The sequence below is a fragment of the Schistocerca serialis genome, chromosome 6 (genome assembly GCF_023864345.2).
Source record: "Schistocerca serialis cubense isolate TAMUIC-IGC-003099 chromosome 6, iqSchSeri2.2, whole genome shotgun sequence".
In the NCBI taxonomy this organism is placed as follows: domain Eukaryota; kingdom Metazoa; phylum Arthropoda; class Insecta; order Orthoptera; family Acrididae; genus Schistocerca; species Schistocerca serialis.
Genome location: NC_064643.1, coordinates 591,125,663 through 591,142,941, shown reverse-complemented (window position 1 = coordinate 591,142,941; position 17,279 = coordinate 591,125,663). Strand labels below are relative to the sequence as shown.

The 17,279-nt window shown below is 36.9% G+C and overlaps 1 protein-coding gene across 2 annotated transcripts in view; it reads right to left on the bottom strand.

Annotated features, from left to right (window-relative positions):
* LOC126483671 (TBC1 domain family member 31) overlaps nucleotides 1-17,279 on the bottom strand; it is a 269,516-nt gene that overhangs the window by 162,742 nt on the left and 89,495 nt on the right. For both annotated transcript variants that reach the window (XM_050106735.1, XM_050106734.1), the window contains exons 8-9: nucleotides 6,001-6,097; nucleotides 57-301 (exon numbers count right to left, since the gene is read on the bottom strand). In XM_050106735.1, coding sequence (XP_049962692.1) covers nucleotides 57-301; nucleotides 6,001-6,097 — 342 coding nt within the window. The remainder of the gene's footprint in view (nucleotides 1-56; nucleotides 302-6,000; nucleotides 6,098-17,279) is intronic.

Below are 17,279 nucleotides of genomic sequence, written 5' to 3'. Positions count from 1 at the left end.
ATCTTTAAGATGAGTAGCAATTTATCCTTTTCCTGCATTACATATCTCAAACGTACCTGTTTCTGTAGATGTCTAAGTTTATCTTTCAATGGTTTTGTTACATTACTTGTGGAAGACCTAATTTTCCTTGAAGCTCCCTCATGTCTAACATTTTCTTCTTGGGACACTGTTTTCTCCACTGCTGCAGCTGGGCTCAGTTGCTCCACATTGTCAAGAACAGATGAACTTTTGTAGACATTAATCTCCCCCATATTAAGGACTGTCACTAAATATTTTCCATCTTGACTGCATGTAAAGTGCCCTGAAATTGGCGTCATTACATAGCAGAAATGAAACATACAAAATCTTTATGATTAAATACCAATTTTTTTTAATTATTTAAGAAAAATATGCTAGAAATAAAGGCAAAAATCACCAGTGACAGGTGAGTGTATGACGTGAAGTTTGGCTCAGTAAAATAATTACTCATAAAGTACCTAATTTATGACATAATCATGAACATTAGATGAATACTTGAGCAAGAAATGAGCCATGCCAGCAGTCTGCCTGTCCTTTCTTTGTCTGCTACAAAAAAATAAAAATAGCACACATGAAAATAACATTTAATTACTTTTTTGACTATCATTAACATTAGAAAATTACTGTTAAAATGGAATTTGGCTTCCTCTGATTGCTTTGGCAGAACAAAGTTCTGAGTCCTACTGTAGAGCAGTTGGAATCTTTAAGAAAACTGGATGACATCCACACTGTACATTTCCAATGCAAGCAGTTTTGAAGCAAATACCTTACACTGACAGTATACCAACATATTCATGAAACCACCATATTTCCGTCATTAGCGTACTGGAGCTGCTTGTTTACGTATCTTTAGCTTCTACAACACATCACTCATCTTCTTCATTACCTCTACACTATGATGTTCAATTTAGATAGAAGGCATGATACACAGGAGGGGCAGGGAGGGGGCGGGGGTGTAAGGAAGAAGTTTCTTGAGGTCATTTAGCTTTGCCTCTGTGAATTCCTCTTCTTTCTGGATATAACACCATGGGTTCTGGCACACTTGTGAGAGGAGAACTACGTACCTTCCGACTAGCAAAGTTCAGACATTTCCATGCTTCGATGTCACCAACTGAATATTTACATTCTATATGAAGCCTCAATTTTACTAGCTATACAAGCAAATAGATGAATTTGAAGTGATGTGCTTAAATTACTCACATATCTTACTACAAATAAATTTTACTTAAAAAACAACTCACTGTTGTGTTTTTAATTACTTTTATCATCTTCAGAGAATCACTGAACAAGGAACCCCAAATCACCATATGCAATTGACAACACTGGACATGGTTCATTATGTTACCAAAAAAGATCCCACTTCTTTGAAGTACACATATCTGTGAACATATGGCCTGAAAAGACACAATTAATGGCACTGTCCATTTTTTCCCTGGCAGATCTCTCTCTCAGCTGTAAGAATCAGTGTACAATGCAAAAATGGACATGGCCCACTTTTTAAATCAAGTGTCAATATAGGTCACAAACGATACCTGGTTGACTACCAATAAATGATGCCTGACATTAATTTCTCCAACCTGTGAAAGGTAGCTTATCAGCAGATCCGGTTAACGTACAAGTAAATCAGAACTTCCTACTAGTGTGCTCCCTCTGGTTATTTACTGTTCTGTGGTTGCAGGTGATGAACAAACACAGTCATTTGACGAAATATAGAGAAATGATATTGGGAGCGTGCGTTCTGATACTGTTCACATATCATACAGGAAATCAAGTATGTTGCAGTTTAAATAGATCCATGAATTGTTCTAGGTGAATGTGCTTTACCCAAGAATATTATTGTATTTGTAAACAAAAAAACAAATATTTTTTAGATATGTCAAAAAAGAGATGGGACGGGTAGAAACTTTTTTATATGAGTGGAGGACCAAAAATAAACTTTATTTTTGTGTCTACAATAACATTTAGTAATGAACAATTAACTGACAGTGTACCAACTTAAGGATAATGCACAAAGAGCAGTGGAACTCATCTAGAACAAAAATTCTGAAAAAAAAAGAAACAATGTGTAGTTTAACTGAAACAAAAAGCTTATGTTAATATGTTGTTTGCTGTTTTATAAGGCCATAGTGATTATCCGTCAAGATGAAAATAGATTATCACTATCTTTAGTGTATACAAAGATATATAAATTGAAAGAGATGGTCCATATTTTTTGTAGGATTCAAGGAAGCAACAATACCCCGAGTTCACAGAAGCTCGCTATTCGAAATTCCCTCGCTCCCTATTCAACTGGAACAACTATGAGGCTCCACCTGAAGTGGGGTGAAAACTTCACCTCAGAAAAAACAGCTGCACAACCACCACTGCTGGAGGGCATTTCTGCAAACGACCTGTGCCAAAATAGCCTGAACAGTCTTCCAGTAATTCCACAGAATTGATGACATACTGTTTGTTGGCCAATCTTAGAGATACTTTCTTTCATCACACATAACATAAGATGTCAATAATTGCTGTACTGCAGGCAGCATTCAACATGAATAACAATCTGTTCAATTGTCAACAAGAAACTTTCAAGTTCGAAAGGATAATGGCACAAATTTAGTTACATGAGACTCACCTCATCTGATGTATGACACTATCTACAGCTGTATCAGTGAAGAACTGTTTGCTTATTTCATCACGGCGTGTTATTTTTAACTTCTGTCATAAAATTGTGACTTCTTTACTGATGGACAGCTACATCTGACAGAAGGCATAGCTGACTGGATTCTTTGGTTGGCTCTTTATTTATTCATCTCATAATACCGCCCATGTAAAGTGACACTTAAAAAATTAAGATGTTCTTCTCCATTGTGTATATATACACAAATCAGCAGTCTAATCATAAGAGGCAATGTGAAAGGAAAGAACACTGGAGTGCACTAGGTCCCTGAATAAAGACCCATTGCTACATTCAGTGATTTATTTGGTGTACTTATCAATACACAGTGAAACCTCTCAAGAAGACCACCCCTTTAAGCCATCCCACTCTCTAAAAAAACATATTTTTAAGTAATGGAAATAAACTTCCATAAGATCAATGCATCTTTATACCCTTAAGATGACCACCCCTTTTCCCGACCAACGATCACTCTTTAACTAACAATGTTCTCCCTTTAAGATGACCATGAACTTTCATAGACGAGAGAATGGCATTACTGTATGGTTTCTCACTGACAATGTGACACAACAATCACTAAAATTTCACTGTCATTTGTACTTCTAATAGCAAGCAGTTCTGATTTTTCCTCTGTAGTGAACAGGCATGGCTAATTCAAACAACAGAAAACTTGCTGTTCTTTCATTAGAAAAGCGAATTTCTGCTACTAAAGAGATTGCAAAAGAAAACTCTCAATGTCCTTTAGCAAGTGAATTTGATTGTCGAATAAGTCAAATACTGAATACAACTGCAAATCATGGTAGATAAGTTAGGGAATGGGAAGAAAACATCAACAAAAATTCAAAGAAAAGATGGCAGCAACCATTTGAAGATATTAATACTGCTCTTTCAGAGTGGTTTAATAGAACATGTGCCAAAGGATTGCCCATTAGTGGACCAATGCAACAAGAAAAAGCTCTTACATTTGCTTCTGATCTTGGAATTCCTAATTTCAATGCAAGAAATGGCTGGCTGGACCAATTTTGTGTTTGACATGGGACTGTTTTCCGACCACTCTGTGGAGAAAGTGTAGAAGTTAATCAAAATGTTGTATCCCTCTGGAAGTTGAGACTCTCTGTAATTGCAAGTGCTTATTGTGATAGTGACATTTACAACATGGCTGAAAGTGGTCCATTTTTTAAAGTTATTCCAGACAAAACACTAACTGTGAAGGGTGATGAGTGCAAAGGTGGCAAAATGGCGAAACAAAGATTAACGATTGGTCTTTGTGCTACCCTTTGAAGTGAAAAATAAGAACCACTAGTGATACATACAGCAAATCATCCACGGTGCTTCAAAAACAATGATATTTCCTTGCTTTGTGTCTCTTGGCATGCAAATAAAAATGCACGGGTGATGAGTGACATTTTTCATTCTTGGCTGAATAGCGTAAATTCAAAAATACATGACAGTGTTCATCTCACTGAACTTTTGCTTGTTACCGTGAGCTTCTTGAGCAATTTGTTACGATGAGCTTCTTGAGCAATTGTGGGGAGCATTTACCTCATCACAGTATGATGTATTATTGAGTAACAAAACAAAAACAAATTCATCTGTGATTTTCTTTGTCCAAATTGGCAAGTATCTTGCTGCTCATGAACTGCTGTTCTACAAGCACTGTACTTACAGACAAAAAACAGCATGCAATGGTTTAACAGATCAGACTCTATACTCTTGGTAGCCAATCAGAATGAAAGTGGTAGTTTCTTAGCTCTAAGGCACAGACTAGTTTTTGGATTAGTTCTTTATGGATGCTTTGTTGTCTAATGCTTGAATGATGCTCTGTGTCCAGGATAGTAAGATACGACAGGTTGGCTGATTCATAAACCACATAACCATGACACAGGTAAGACTGAGCAAAGAATGGTATTGGTACTGCAAATTCCACTGCTCAAGCAACTGAGAATGCTTAGGGACATCATAGGTCTTTTAAGTCTGTAGGCTTCTGCAACCATAGTCAGTTAAAATAAAAGCTTTTTGGATACAGTGTCATCTAATATTGTAAAACAAATACTACTGGACAGTCACTGAGATGCACACACAAGAGAGAAAGTGATTTTAATAGCTCCTGGAAGAAATCCTTTGATGAGCAAGAGTACACCTGAGAGAGAGAGAGAGAGAGAGAGAGAGAGAGAGAGAGAGAGAGAGAGAGACTATTTGTACTCTCTCTCATCAAAGGATGTCTTCCGAAAGCTAGGAAAGATTTCATTCCCTTTTCTGTGCCTCTTGGCTATTCATGGGATCAGTTACGTTAATGCAATGGAATTTGAGACGTGATTTCTTGATTAATTATTCTCAGGAAATCAGTTTAGTACTATGTTCATTTCAGGGTGGCCAGTTGACAAATTTATCACTATCATCTGGCAACTTCTTGCAAAGGATTCATTAGTGCGATTCACCAAGAAAACCTGTATGTTCATTAAGGGAATTTCTTCCTCTGTCTCCTGATTGTTGCATTCAGTCAATAAGGAACACTGTGGATACTACAGTAATCCAAATGATTGACACACATGGCACTTCGTTGAGGAACAGTGTTTTCTCTTATGACTTGACCAGAGTACATATTACCGACAACATATCTGAGAAAGTACTCTGAAAGTAAGGAATACAATAGCTTTGGGGAATATCCAAGTAAATTCTAACTATGAAACAGTCAAAGGATGTGCCTCAATGTTGCATCATAGACCTCATATGTCAACAAAGGACAGTTGTGAGTATTGCAGCATCCATTAGGTGCAGGGTGCTACTTGTCCATAGCTACCTGAGTGCATACTGGAAGGAACAGGTGAATCTGCTGGTCCTCAGAAAACAAACATGGCATCACTTCAGATCCTTGGTCTCCTCTCTGCAGTTACTGTGATATTATGGCAGCTATCTGTTACCCTTCTCTGGTTTCAAAACAGGAGACATTACTGCCAATTTCCATGAGCATGGCTACTTTCCAACAACCAGATTCAATACAAAATTTTAATCAAGAAAGTTTTTGAATATAGATGCAAAATTAATAATATGTCATAATGAGTACGGTCAGGAATTGGAGCTGCATTTTGTGCCTCGGACAAGGTACTTGCCACACAGAAACAGCCGGTGTATGTATGCCCTTTGGTTGGCGGGATTGAATATTGATCCCTGTGCTCCTATGTAACTTGACTGTATGAACATTACACTTGGCAGATATCATTCTCCAATAATGAGAAATGTATCACTTGTTTTGGCAATATATAACATCAAGCAGCATTTGTTGTGCACTATCTAACATGGAAACATACAGTCAATTAACTTACGTATACCATCCTCTGGGCTAATAACGCTCTGCAGAAACATTGTTGAGTCAATGTCAAAGAAGTGAATTGTACATCGACTGGAAAGTAAGCACAATATCTGAAACAAATCATTGAAGACAAAGTTTGCAACACATTTTAAAAAAGTTTGAATTCTTTATACTTTCTAAACAAGAGTATTCAAGAACAGGCACTGCCAACAGTATTTAAGAATATAATCAGTACAAGTCAGGAAAGATATGCAACGGAAAAGTGCAACAACAGTTAAACAATTTTGTAAAACAATGAGAAAAGTGTGCATCCTTATACACCCGGCACTGCAACAGACGGTATGTTGCTCTTGTGTTACAAACTTCATATTATTGATCCCCTTGCACCTTATAAATTAGTCATTCTTATTGGTGAACATTGTTTCCAGTCTTACTTATACTGGTGGAATGTTTCCTAGAGAGTTCTTTCTCTCACGAAACATGAGGATTAGAGTTTAAAACACATGGACACAGAAAAGCTGGGGCTAGGGAAGGAAATCAGTGGTGGTCTTTCCCAATGAGACCAGCATATTTTTTGATAGCACAATTTGTTATTGACACATTTTATACGTGTTAGGCATGATGTCTTCATTACATAATTTTGAGTTCAAGAAACAGATAAAGTCAACTAGATCCAATCTGACGCAGGTGAACTGGGCATGACAGATAACTGTGAATCAGCAGCAGTACCGCTCATGTGTCTGTGTAGTGCTTAAAGGGTCTGGTATACAATGAGTAGATGTCTTTTCCTCACACCACTGTTTACATTTTTCTTTTGTGTTGCTTTAAGACCTACAACACACAGAATAACATAACAACTAGCATCTTATCATTTCATTAGTAATCTTCTCTGCAATTCATCTTCTTCCTCTTGTATTTGTCTGGTTTTTCTATCAAAATGTTTCTTTTGAAGAATGGAGGAAAGATCTCACACAATGTCTAGTTATTCAATGTAATATGATAGCAACCGAATTCTGTGAGATTGCAGTGGAAATTTACCAATGATCAGTGATACTGAAATGGTCACATGCTAAATCAGAACAAAGTAAAGAAAAATTTTCTCTTGTTTTTGCATAAGAGCATGACCTCCCTCACTCTTGTTTTGTCTTTTCTCCACAAGGATGTCATATTGAACAGACATGCTGTGTAAGTTCTGTTTAAAAGATATAATTTGATCTGAAGGTAATTAAAGGAGATATCTGTTTAGAACTACCATAATTATTCTAAATCTACCTACTTCCATAATTATACTGTTACAGGTGGGGACAAACAGAGTTGGTTGATCATTGTGGAGAGAGGTAATGACTGAACGCGTAAGTTCACCATCTCAAGATGACATGTTATCCTCCTGTGAAACTACAGGGGTAAAGTAAAAAAAGAGATCCCAATGCATCACTATTCATGAAATAAACAATGGTGGACATTTTTCATATTTTTCATAACTGAAACAATCAATTTTTGACAATATAATTTAATTGGATAGATAAATCACTTCCTAGATCATCTGAAATCTGAGCCATCCCACTCCAACCACACACCCCTCTTGTCACCACCGACGCCACCTCCCCCAAAACCAACATCCCCCACTGCTGCTGTGCATTTCCTCAGTCAGTGCCCATCTGATTCCAAAACTTGACATCCTTCCTACTCACCTTAGTCAACTTCATACTTATCAACCACTACTTCACCTTTAAGGGGCAGACTTACAAACAGATCAGGGGTATGGCAATGGGAACCAGGATGGATCCTTCTTACGCCAGCCTTTTCATGGGTCACTTGGAAAGAGCTTTCTTGGGATCCATAAATCTTCAGCCCCTGGTTTGGTTTAGATACATTTGATGACATCTTTACCACATGGACTCATAGTGAGGCTCACCTCTTAAAATTCCTGGACTCTCTGAATACCTTCTCCCAATTAAATTTCACATGGTTCTATTCCAAATCCCATGCCACTTCCCTTGATGCTGATCTTGTCCTCACCGAAGGCCAGCTACACACTTCTGTCCACATTAACCTACAACAGTACTTACTTTTTGGTAATTGCCATCCTTTCCACGTCAAACGTTCCATCCCACACAGCCTTGGCATACAAGGCAAACATATTTGTTCAGATGCAGACTCTACAGCAATACACCACCATTCTCACCTCAGCCTTCACTGCACGTAACTACCCCACAAGCTTAGCTACACAGCAGATTTCCTGGGCCATCACATCCAATCCTGGTACTGCTGATCCTCCACAGAACAGCTTCAGAGCATACCATTGCTGATTCATATTATCCTGGTCTGGCATGTGTTAATCAGCTGCTTCGACAGGGCCACGACTTTCTAAAATCATATCCTGAAATGAGATCCATTCTGTCTGAAATTTTGCCCACCACATCTAGAATAGCTTTCTGATGCCCTCCCAATCTCCACAATACTCTTGTCAGATCCTATGCTCCTGCACTAATCTCCCTACCCTATGGCTCCTTCCCCTGTGACCATCCCCGCTGCAAAACTTGCCATATGCACCCACCTAGCATGACCTATTATAGCCCTGTAACTGGCAAAACATATACTATCAAAGGGAGAGCTACCTGCGAAATGACACGTCATATACCAGCTATTATGTAAACACTGTTCGGCCTCCTAAATCAGCATGGCTACCACCAAATTATCAATTAGGACGAATGGGCATAGGCAGAGGGTGTATACTGGCAACTTGCAATATCCTGTTGCAGAGCATGCTCTACAACATGACAGTCATGACTTAGGTGCCCGTTTCACCACACGTGCCATCTGGATTCTTCCCCCAGATACCAGTTTCCCAGAACTCCACAGGTGTGAACTAGCACTACAACATATCCTTGGTTCTCACCACTCACCTGGCCTTAATTTATGTTAATTTCTTCTGTCTCAGCATTTCTTCACAGTAGCTACTCTTTTCTTCACTCCATTTTAGTTTTCTACATCTTTCATTGTCTTTCCCGTCTATTTTTCACCACCCCCTCCCACCTCTGTTATGTATAATCCCACTTGGTTTTTCACTCTTATTAACTCACACATGTTCTTTAAGCACTAATCTCTCTCTTGCATATTGCCTTGTCTTACACCTTTACGCTCTCAGGTTTTCAAATCTCATCCAATGCAGTCCCCAACAATCAGTCTTTTCTTCAAATACCATGCGGTAAGTTTCCCCTGACCTGCAGTTCTGGGTGTCTTTCCCAAAATCTACACCTTTTCCTAGACCTTTCCAGTCCTTTTCCTTCACTCCTATTCCTTCCACTTCAAACCTTGTGCCTGAAGAAGGAGCCATTGGCTCCAAAAACTCACCAAATTACAACCTTCTTTTACATGTGCGTTCTGCCGCTGCCTGGTGAGTAGATTTTTTTATCAATCCAATTGAATTATTTTTTTCATAACTGAGGTGTACTGAATAAGAAGTACTTGATTGAGTCACATGCATGATCACACATTTTGTAATGTTACCTTATTGATGAATATGTTGTGTGGAACTACATAAAAAGTCTGCTAAATATCAATAAGTATAGGAACCACTGGATTACTGTCACCTATGGCAAGAGTATCTAGTGAAAAAAGACAGCTTGTGGTAGCTCAGCAGATTGATTTGACTTCATAAAAGTTATCATATTTAAGCACAAAATCAAGAAATTGGAAAGAATGGTACTAAAACTTTAAGTCCACTGAAAACTCCCATCATGCTGGGATTTAAAAAAGAGTGAGTGAATCAGTGTGTGTGTGTGTGTGTGTGTGTGTGTGTGTGTGTGTGTGTGTGTGTGTGTGATGTGCACAAAGATGGATCTGTAGATGACAAACTTCAACAATTTTTGTCAATGATTTCATTATTAGAGAACATGATGGCAGCTTAATCTTGTACAAAAATTTGATACCATTATAATGAGACACCTTAAGATTATCAGATTCTGTTTATAACTGTGGAGGGAGGAGGGAAGTTGGAGGCAAATGTATTGGCAAGGAGGGGACAGAGGGTTAGTGGGAGACATGGAGAGTGAAGGAGCTAGGGGAAAAATAAATAAATGCAAGGTTTGAACAGGGGAAGAGTAGCTGAGAAAATGATGGACTAGGAAAAGAGGGGTAGGGGTAAAGGAGGTGGGGATATACAATGGGAAGGGGATTAGAAAAGCTATAAGCCAAGGTGAATGTGACAATGGAGGATATGTTGGAGAAATTGTTCTCACTTGTGTAGTTAAAAAAAGCTGATGTGGGAAGGAGTATCTAAATGGCACCAGCCACTGAATTAATTGATTTTGTGACATGCAACATGTTCAGCAACTAGTTGCCCAAGTCTGCAGTTTGCTGACTAATTGTCATTCCTACACAGAATGTTGCAGAAGAGTTGCAGTCTGCCTGCATGGAGGGCCACCACCAAACAGCGACAACTGAGAACTCTGCCAATCAGTTGCTGAACATGCTGCACATTACAACACCAACTACTTCAATGGCTGTTTCAGTACCCACACTATTTTGATCCTCCACTGCTCCATGCCTGTTCACTCCAACACCCACCCTCGTCTTACTCTCAGACTCAGCACCTCCCCCCCCCCCCCCCCCCTTCTTCTTCTTCTTCTTCTTCTTCTTCAATCTTTCCTGTGGATGCCACCTTCCCAGTTCTCATTTTGTTTCTACTGCTGAGTTACATGTCTCCCATTCTACTCATATTCTACCATATTTATCACCCTCTCCTTGCCTCATACATCTTATCTCTTCTCAGTTGCCACATGTCTTATCACTCCACCCTCTCTTGTGAGCCTAGCAACATCTCAAAACAGACTGCTACTGCAGCCAGGAATAGGTCTATTTGGGCATCTGCGTAGTGGTGTTTGTGAGAATGGGTACTTATCCTTAAATAATAGCAGTGGCTTGAAAGCTATTTTTGTCTCTGTGCTATTATGTGTGCCTATCTGCCACAGATAAATCAGCTATAGGTGAGTGGTTACCTTTTGGGTCATTCCACGTCAAGTCACCCAGGCCTTGACACTAACCATGTCAGATTTTGATGAAACTTGGTACAATTACTTCTTTTATCATCCTGAAAGCACTTGTAAAATTTTTTTGCTCTATCTCTTATAGTTCTTTTTTTTTTTTTTTGATAAATTTTTAGTTTTTAGATTTGGCGTTGTTTCAGCAGTCGGAAATCGTAACTTAAACGTGTCCTCACAACTAAAAAAAATTGTATATTAAAGAATACTCAAGATATCAGTATGAAATTTTGCAATAAGTTCGAAAATAAGTTTTTGCCTTCTCGGAGTAACAATGTACGCTTGGATTTTGTTTTGTTACTCCTGTGTTTTGAAGTAAAAAATTATTACAGTGTTAAATAGTGCTTGGATGGTATTTTATTAAGTTTATTCAAACTTTCAGTAAGTACTGTTACTTAGTTTACAGAGATTCTTTTCCAATGTCCTATAAAAGTAGCCAGAACAGTAATCAGACCAAAAGTGAAATCAGTATGTCAGATATTCAAAACTGTAGCGTAGGGTTATTTAAAAAATCTGTTTCCAAACAACCTACACACCTTCAAAAAGTTACAACTGGTATCTGAATTGAGTGAGGAAGAAAAAGATTTGATCCACTTACGATCTGGAATTAATCTGTGTGAATTTAAGAATATATGTTCACACCACAGCTACTACTTTTTAAATGTTATTGAAAAGTATCAAACAACATGTGTAGAACCACTAAAAAAACACAAAAAGCCCATCAAAAAATCGTTGAGAAGTGTAGGCTTGGATCTTTCTAAGCAATTACTGACAAAAAATATTAGCATAAAACCTGGACAAAAGCTTTGCTCAACATGCTGTAACTTTTGTGACGAAAAATTAAGAGTTGCAAGTCAATGAAAGTGAAACAGATGATGAAGTCATGGTTGAATTAGAATCATTGGAATCCAGAAATGAATCCCTCATACAAACAAACATTGCTCTTGATAATTTAGGTTTAACACTGATAAAGCTTCATGGCTTGTCAGGACAAAGTAAAGGGTCTTATTTTAAAAGGAAGGTTAGCAGTATTGAAAAGACCAAAGGCGGTTTCAAAAGCATTAAAATATGATGCACCAAGTTCTGATGATGACGAAGAAGATACAAGAGTGGTTGAGAAAGCAAAGGATTTTGATGTAATGATTTCTCTTATGAAAGAGAAGGTTTCATCTGTTGGGAGGTCTAGAAAAATCCAGATTCTGACCTTGGCTCCAGATTCTTGGAGTCGAAATAAAGTGATGAAAGAATTTAATGTAAGTGAGTACATGGTGCGACAAGCTAGAAAGCTAAAATCTGAAAAGGGTATTTTGGAAACTCCTGGTACAAAAAAGGTAAAACTCTTTCTAAAAATACAGTAAGACTTGTAACAGATTTTTATGTAAAGGATGAAAGTTCCAGAGTGCTACCTGGAACAAAAGACAAAGTAAGTGTTCAAAAAAATGTGTACATGCAAAAAAGACTCATTTTGTGTAACTTGAGAGAACTCTATTATTCTTTCAAATGGGAGACTCCCAAGGTAGAAGTAGGATTTTCAAAATTTTGTTTCTTGAGACCTAAATGGTGTATCCTTGCTGGTGCTGCAGGCACACACACTGTATGTGTTTGCAGTATCCACCAGAATGTTAAACTATTACTGGATGCTGTAAAAATTGAAGAATCTTATAAAGACCTAATTAAGATGCTTGTGTACAACACGGAAAACCAAAACTGCATGCTACATCATTGCGACAGCTGTCCTGCAAATACTGCACTAACTGAGTACTTAACTGAAAAACTAAGTGAAGATTATGATTTAGAAGAAGAAATTGTAATCAGTCAGTGGGTTAACACAGACAGGGCAGAAATGATCAAACAGTCTATCAGTGTTGAAGACTACATTTCTTTATTGGTTAGGTCATTGGAAAAGCTCACCCTGCACTCGTTTATAGCAAAATCCCAATCAGCAGCCTTTAAAAGATTGAAAGAAGGCCCACCACCCAAAACAGCAATTATTGTGATGGATTTCAGTGAAAATTATTCCTTTGTTATACAAAATGAGATCCAAAGTTACCACTGGAATAGAGGTGGTTGTACTCTACACCCAGTTGGAGTTTTTCTAAGAAATGAGGAAAACAATGTTTTTGTTTCCAACCACTGTTTTATTAGTGATGACCAAGAACATGACACTGGTTTTGTTAACTTTGTACAAAAAGAAATTAGAAAGTGGCTGTCATTACATCATACTGACATCGACTCAGTTCACTACTTTACAGATGGTTGTTGTGCTGGGCAGTACAAAAATAGAAACAGTTTTAAAAATTTGACTGAACACTTGAGAGACTTTAATTTGAAGGCCCAACACACTTTTTTTGCAACAAGTCATGGGAAGTCAATTTGTGATGGCCTAGGGGGAACTATTGAAAGAATTTTAAGGAAAGCCAGTCTACAGCTTTCAGACTAAGAACAAATAATGACAGCAATCGATGTGTACAAGTTTTGTGAGAAAAATATTGAAAACATTCATTTTCACTTTATTGACAAAAAAGAAGCTGATTTGCTACGGTTAAAACTAGAAAAACGTTTTTCAGCAACCCGAACCATTCCTGGAACAAGAAGTTTTCATAACTTCAAACCACTTCCAGCAAACAACCTTGAAATTAGGACTACAGATAGTGTAAAACCCTCCTTAGTCTTTGCTTTCCATTCTTCTTCTGATTGTGTTCGTGATGAACCATCCATAAATAGCTATGTGGCTGCAAATTATGATGGTAACTGGTACTTTGGACTGGTAAAAACCATATTCAATGATGAAGAAGACGCAGAAATTCTATTTCTACATCCTTCAGGACCAGCTGCATCATTTTATTGGCCTGAAAGAGGAGATTCTTGCATAGTGCTTTTGGAGCACATAGTCTGTGTAGTAGACGCACCTCAATCAAGCGGCACTGGAAGAATGTATTACTTCAAAAAAGACTGCATCAAAAGAACTGAAAGCTCTTGGATGAAGTGGAAAAACAGTTTGAATCAGCATTAATGTTTATTAAAAAGACAAAATTACTCAAAAAATTCAATGTTTCAAGCAATCAGTTGGGTTATACATAAGTGTCGTAAGTACACTATCTTTGTACATAATTCTAATGTAATCTACTATAATTAATGAACATGTTAAAAAGCCATCATTATTTTTGTTTTATCAAATAGCCTATATGTTTAAGAGTAAATTAAAACAAATTTGAGCATTCTATCAGGTTTGAGACTCTAGATATTGCAATTCTTATCAAACAAAACATCCGTTAAAAAAAAACAAAAAAAAAAAAACCACACATATATATTTTTTTTTCACAGAAAATATTAATATATTTTAATAGTATCATTTTTATCTTCAAATATGTATAATCAATAAACTTGCTGCAAAAATTCATGATGTTATCTAAAAGAGTTTTTAATATAAGCAATTTTAAAGTTTTGAATACAAATTAAATTTACCATTTCCGAAGGTTCGGAAAACGCAAAACATAAAACTTTAAAAATTTATAAAAAAAAAAACCTATAAGAGATACAGCAAGAAAAATTGCAGGTGTTGTCAGGATGGTCTTAGATCCATTTGAGCCAAATTTCATGAAAATCTAAGGAGGTGGGTGTAAAATTTATTTTTTATTGGGTGATTTGATATGGAATGACCCTTTTGTTATTTGTGTTTATGTGTTCATCCTGGAGTTTCCATTATCATAACACATTTTAATTTCATACACATTGGCTATTATCAAGCCATAAATGACCCTGACTCTGTGTAATTGTGCTCTATTTTTTGGCCCCACAAATCTCTGTTTTCGTTCCACATCTGCTGTTCCTACTTCAACCTCGTGATGCCCGAGTCTCAAGATATAAAGAGCAGTAAACTGGCCTCTGCAATATCGTAACCATTGCTGTGAACCTTCCTAGCTGTTCATGTGGCAGGTTTTCAGTTCTTACACAGCTTTTATTCAGAGCACCAGATACACTGGAACATTACATTGCTATGCTGGATTGCGATGACTGACAGCTACTGGTATCAGCGGTTATTTAAAAGAAATAGCACTGCAGCCAAAATATTCACTGGGATTTTGACAGACAAAAATATGAACAATTTGCAAGTAAACAGCTTCCTCCATTACTGGTTGCATGAAAACGGCGCGAAAGTGAACCTAAAATTCATCAGTGATGATATTCCATGGACATGCTACATTTGTTTATGAGTTGAAACAGCCAATATTATTAGTACAGTGGATTCAAAAAACGAAATTATAAAGTTGCTGCAAAAGGACATTGAGCCATTAAATAGTGAAATAGTGACTATAAAAAAAGAAAAAGATCGATTAATATGGGAAAAAAAGGCGGGTGCGTGTGAAATCGAAATAAAAGATGATACAAAAAACAAAATTACAAAGTAGTTACAGAATGACATTGAAGCATTTAAAACTGAATTACTGACTACAAAGAAAGAAAGTGATAGATTAACTCAAGAAAAACATTTCTGTGTGTGTGATATCCACCAAACGGAAATTAGCAAAACTGAATCCAGGGTTTCTGAAAAACACCAGCCACGTACGAAACAAAACCTTCAAACTACACATGGTGTGCAAAATGTGATCAAAAATAATGTAGAAAACTCACCCATCGGACTATCTGTAAACAAACATAAATAGGAAACAGTGACACACAAAAAGGACAAAGGTGGAAGTGTCGAGTAAAACCAATTGAAAAAAGGGACACTCTTGTTGTTGGCAACTCCATACACCAGGCTGTGAAATCGATGTTCATCCCAGAATACAATCGTATCAGATCAGCAGACACTTCCAAAATATTCTAAACTCGAAACGAAGTGAAACTGAAAGTGTAAATGAAAAATAAGGACGAATACGAAGGTGTTTTCATTCATGTCAGAACAAATTCCATCTGGAACAGGAATGAGAAAGAAATAATCAGTGAAACATGGAACTTGATCCGCTCAGCAAAACGTGTGTTTGCAAATTCAAGAATTGTCGTTAGTGTAATTTTACACAGGTCAGTGATACATACATAAATAAGATAAACAGTGGAATCAGGGAACAATGCGACAAGCTGGGTGCAATTTTTGTAGACTCAAATAAATTTGTAAGTGGTAAGTGTCTGGGAAAGGATGGGCTACACTTCAATATGTTAGGTTCAATGACTTGCAGCAAAATGATCATAGACATCCACAGAATCATTAAATGCAAAAGAAACTGAAAACTTTCGAAAGGGGTGAAAAAACAGAAGTGGTGACCCAAAATGGATACTGTAAATATAATGGGACATGTGAAGCTCTTCAAAGTATAAACAAACTCAAAAATTCTGTCTTTATGCATCTAAATATAAACAGTTTAGCAGAAAAACATCTAAATTTAGGTCACTCTAAAACTGACGAACTGCAACTTATATCTTCTGAACTGGCAAACATAAATGTAGTCTGCTTAAACGAACACTGGCTCACAAAAGAATGTGTAGACATTCTAAATAAAATTAGAAATTTTCAAACTTGCCAGCAGCTTTTGTAGAGAGAGAGAGAGAGAGAGAGAGAGAGAGAGAGAGAGAGAGAGAGAGAGAGAATAATCTCGTGGGGACTCCTGTATCTTACTGCATGCCTACTTAAACTTGAAAGTGAAAGAAGAATATAGTTACCTAAATGAAGAATGTATTTTTGAAATTGTTGTGTAGAGCTGTGTGATTTAAATACTGTGATAATATCAATATACAGAATTCCCGGGAGTTCTGCTACTAAATCGTTCTTAGAAAAATTTCAATATCTCTTACATAAACTTAAAAAAGAAAGCAAGAAAAAGATTGTGATTGCAGGATAGTTCAACTTAAATAGATTAATTGAAAGCAGTGACATTGAAATATTTCACGATTTAATCCAAATTCAAGTTAAACTTTACTATGTGTACTAGAGAAAACTCAGCAGCCTGCACAGATAATATTATTACAAATTATCAGTTTGATGATACAAGGAAGTTTTGCCTAGATCTAGGGATATCTGATCACTCAGCTTTGTTTATAGAGCTCCCCAAAACAGAGAAACTAAAATCTGAATCTTATATAAGAAGGAATTTTAGCAAAGAAAATTTAGAGTTGTGATAAATTAAGTGTTATAAGCAGGCTTTTAGACCACTGTGATTCAAGCAACAAAAATTTTGATAAATTTCTAAATTGTTTTCTGGGTGTATTCAATGAAACATTTCCCCAAAATCTTATCAAAAGAGGGTCAGGAATA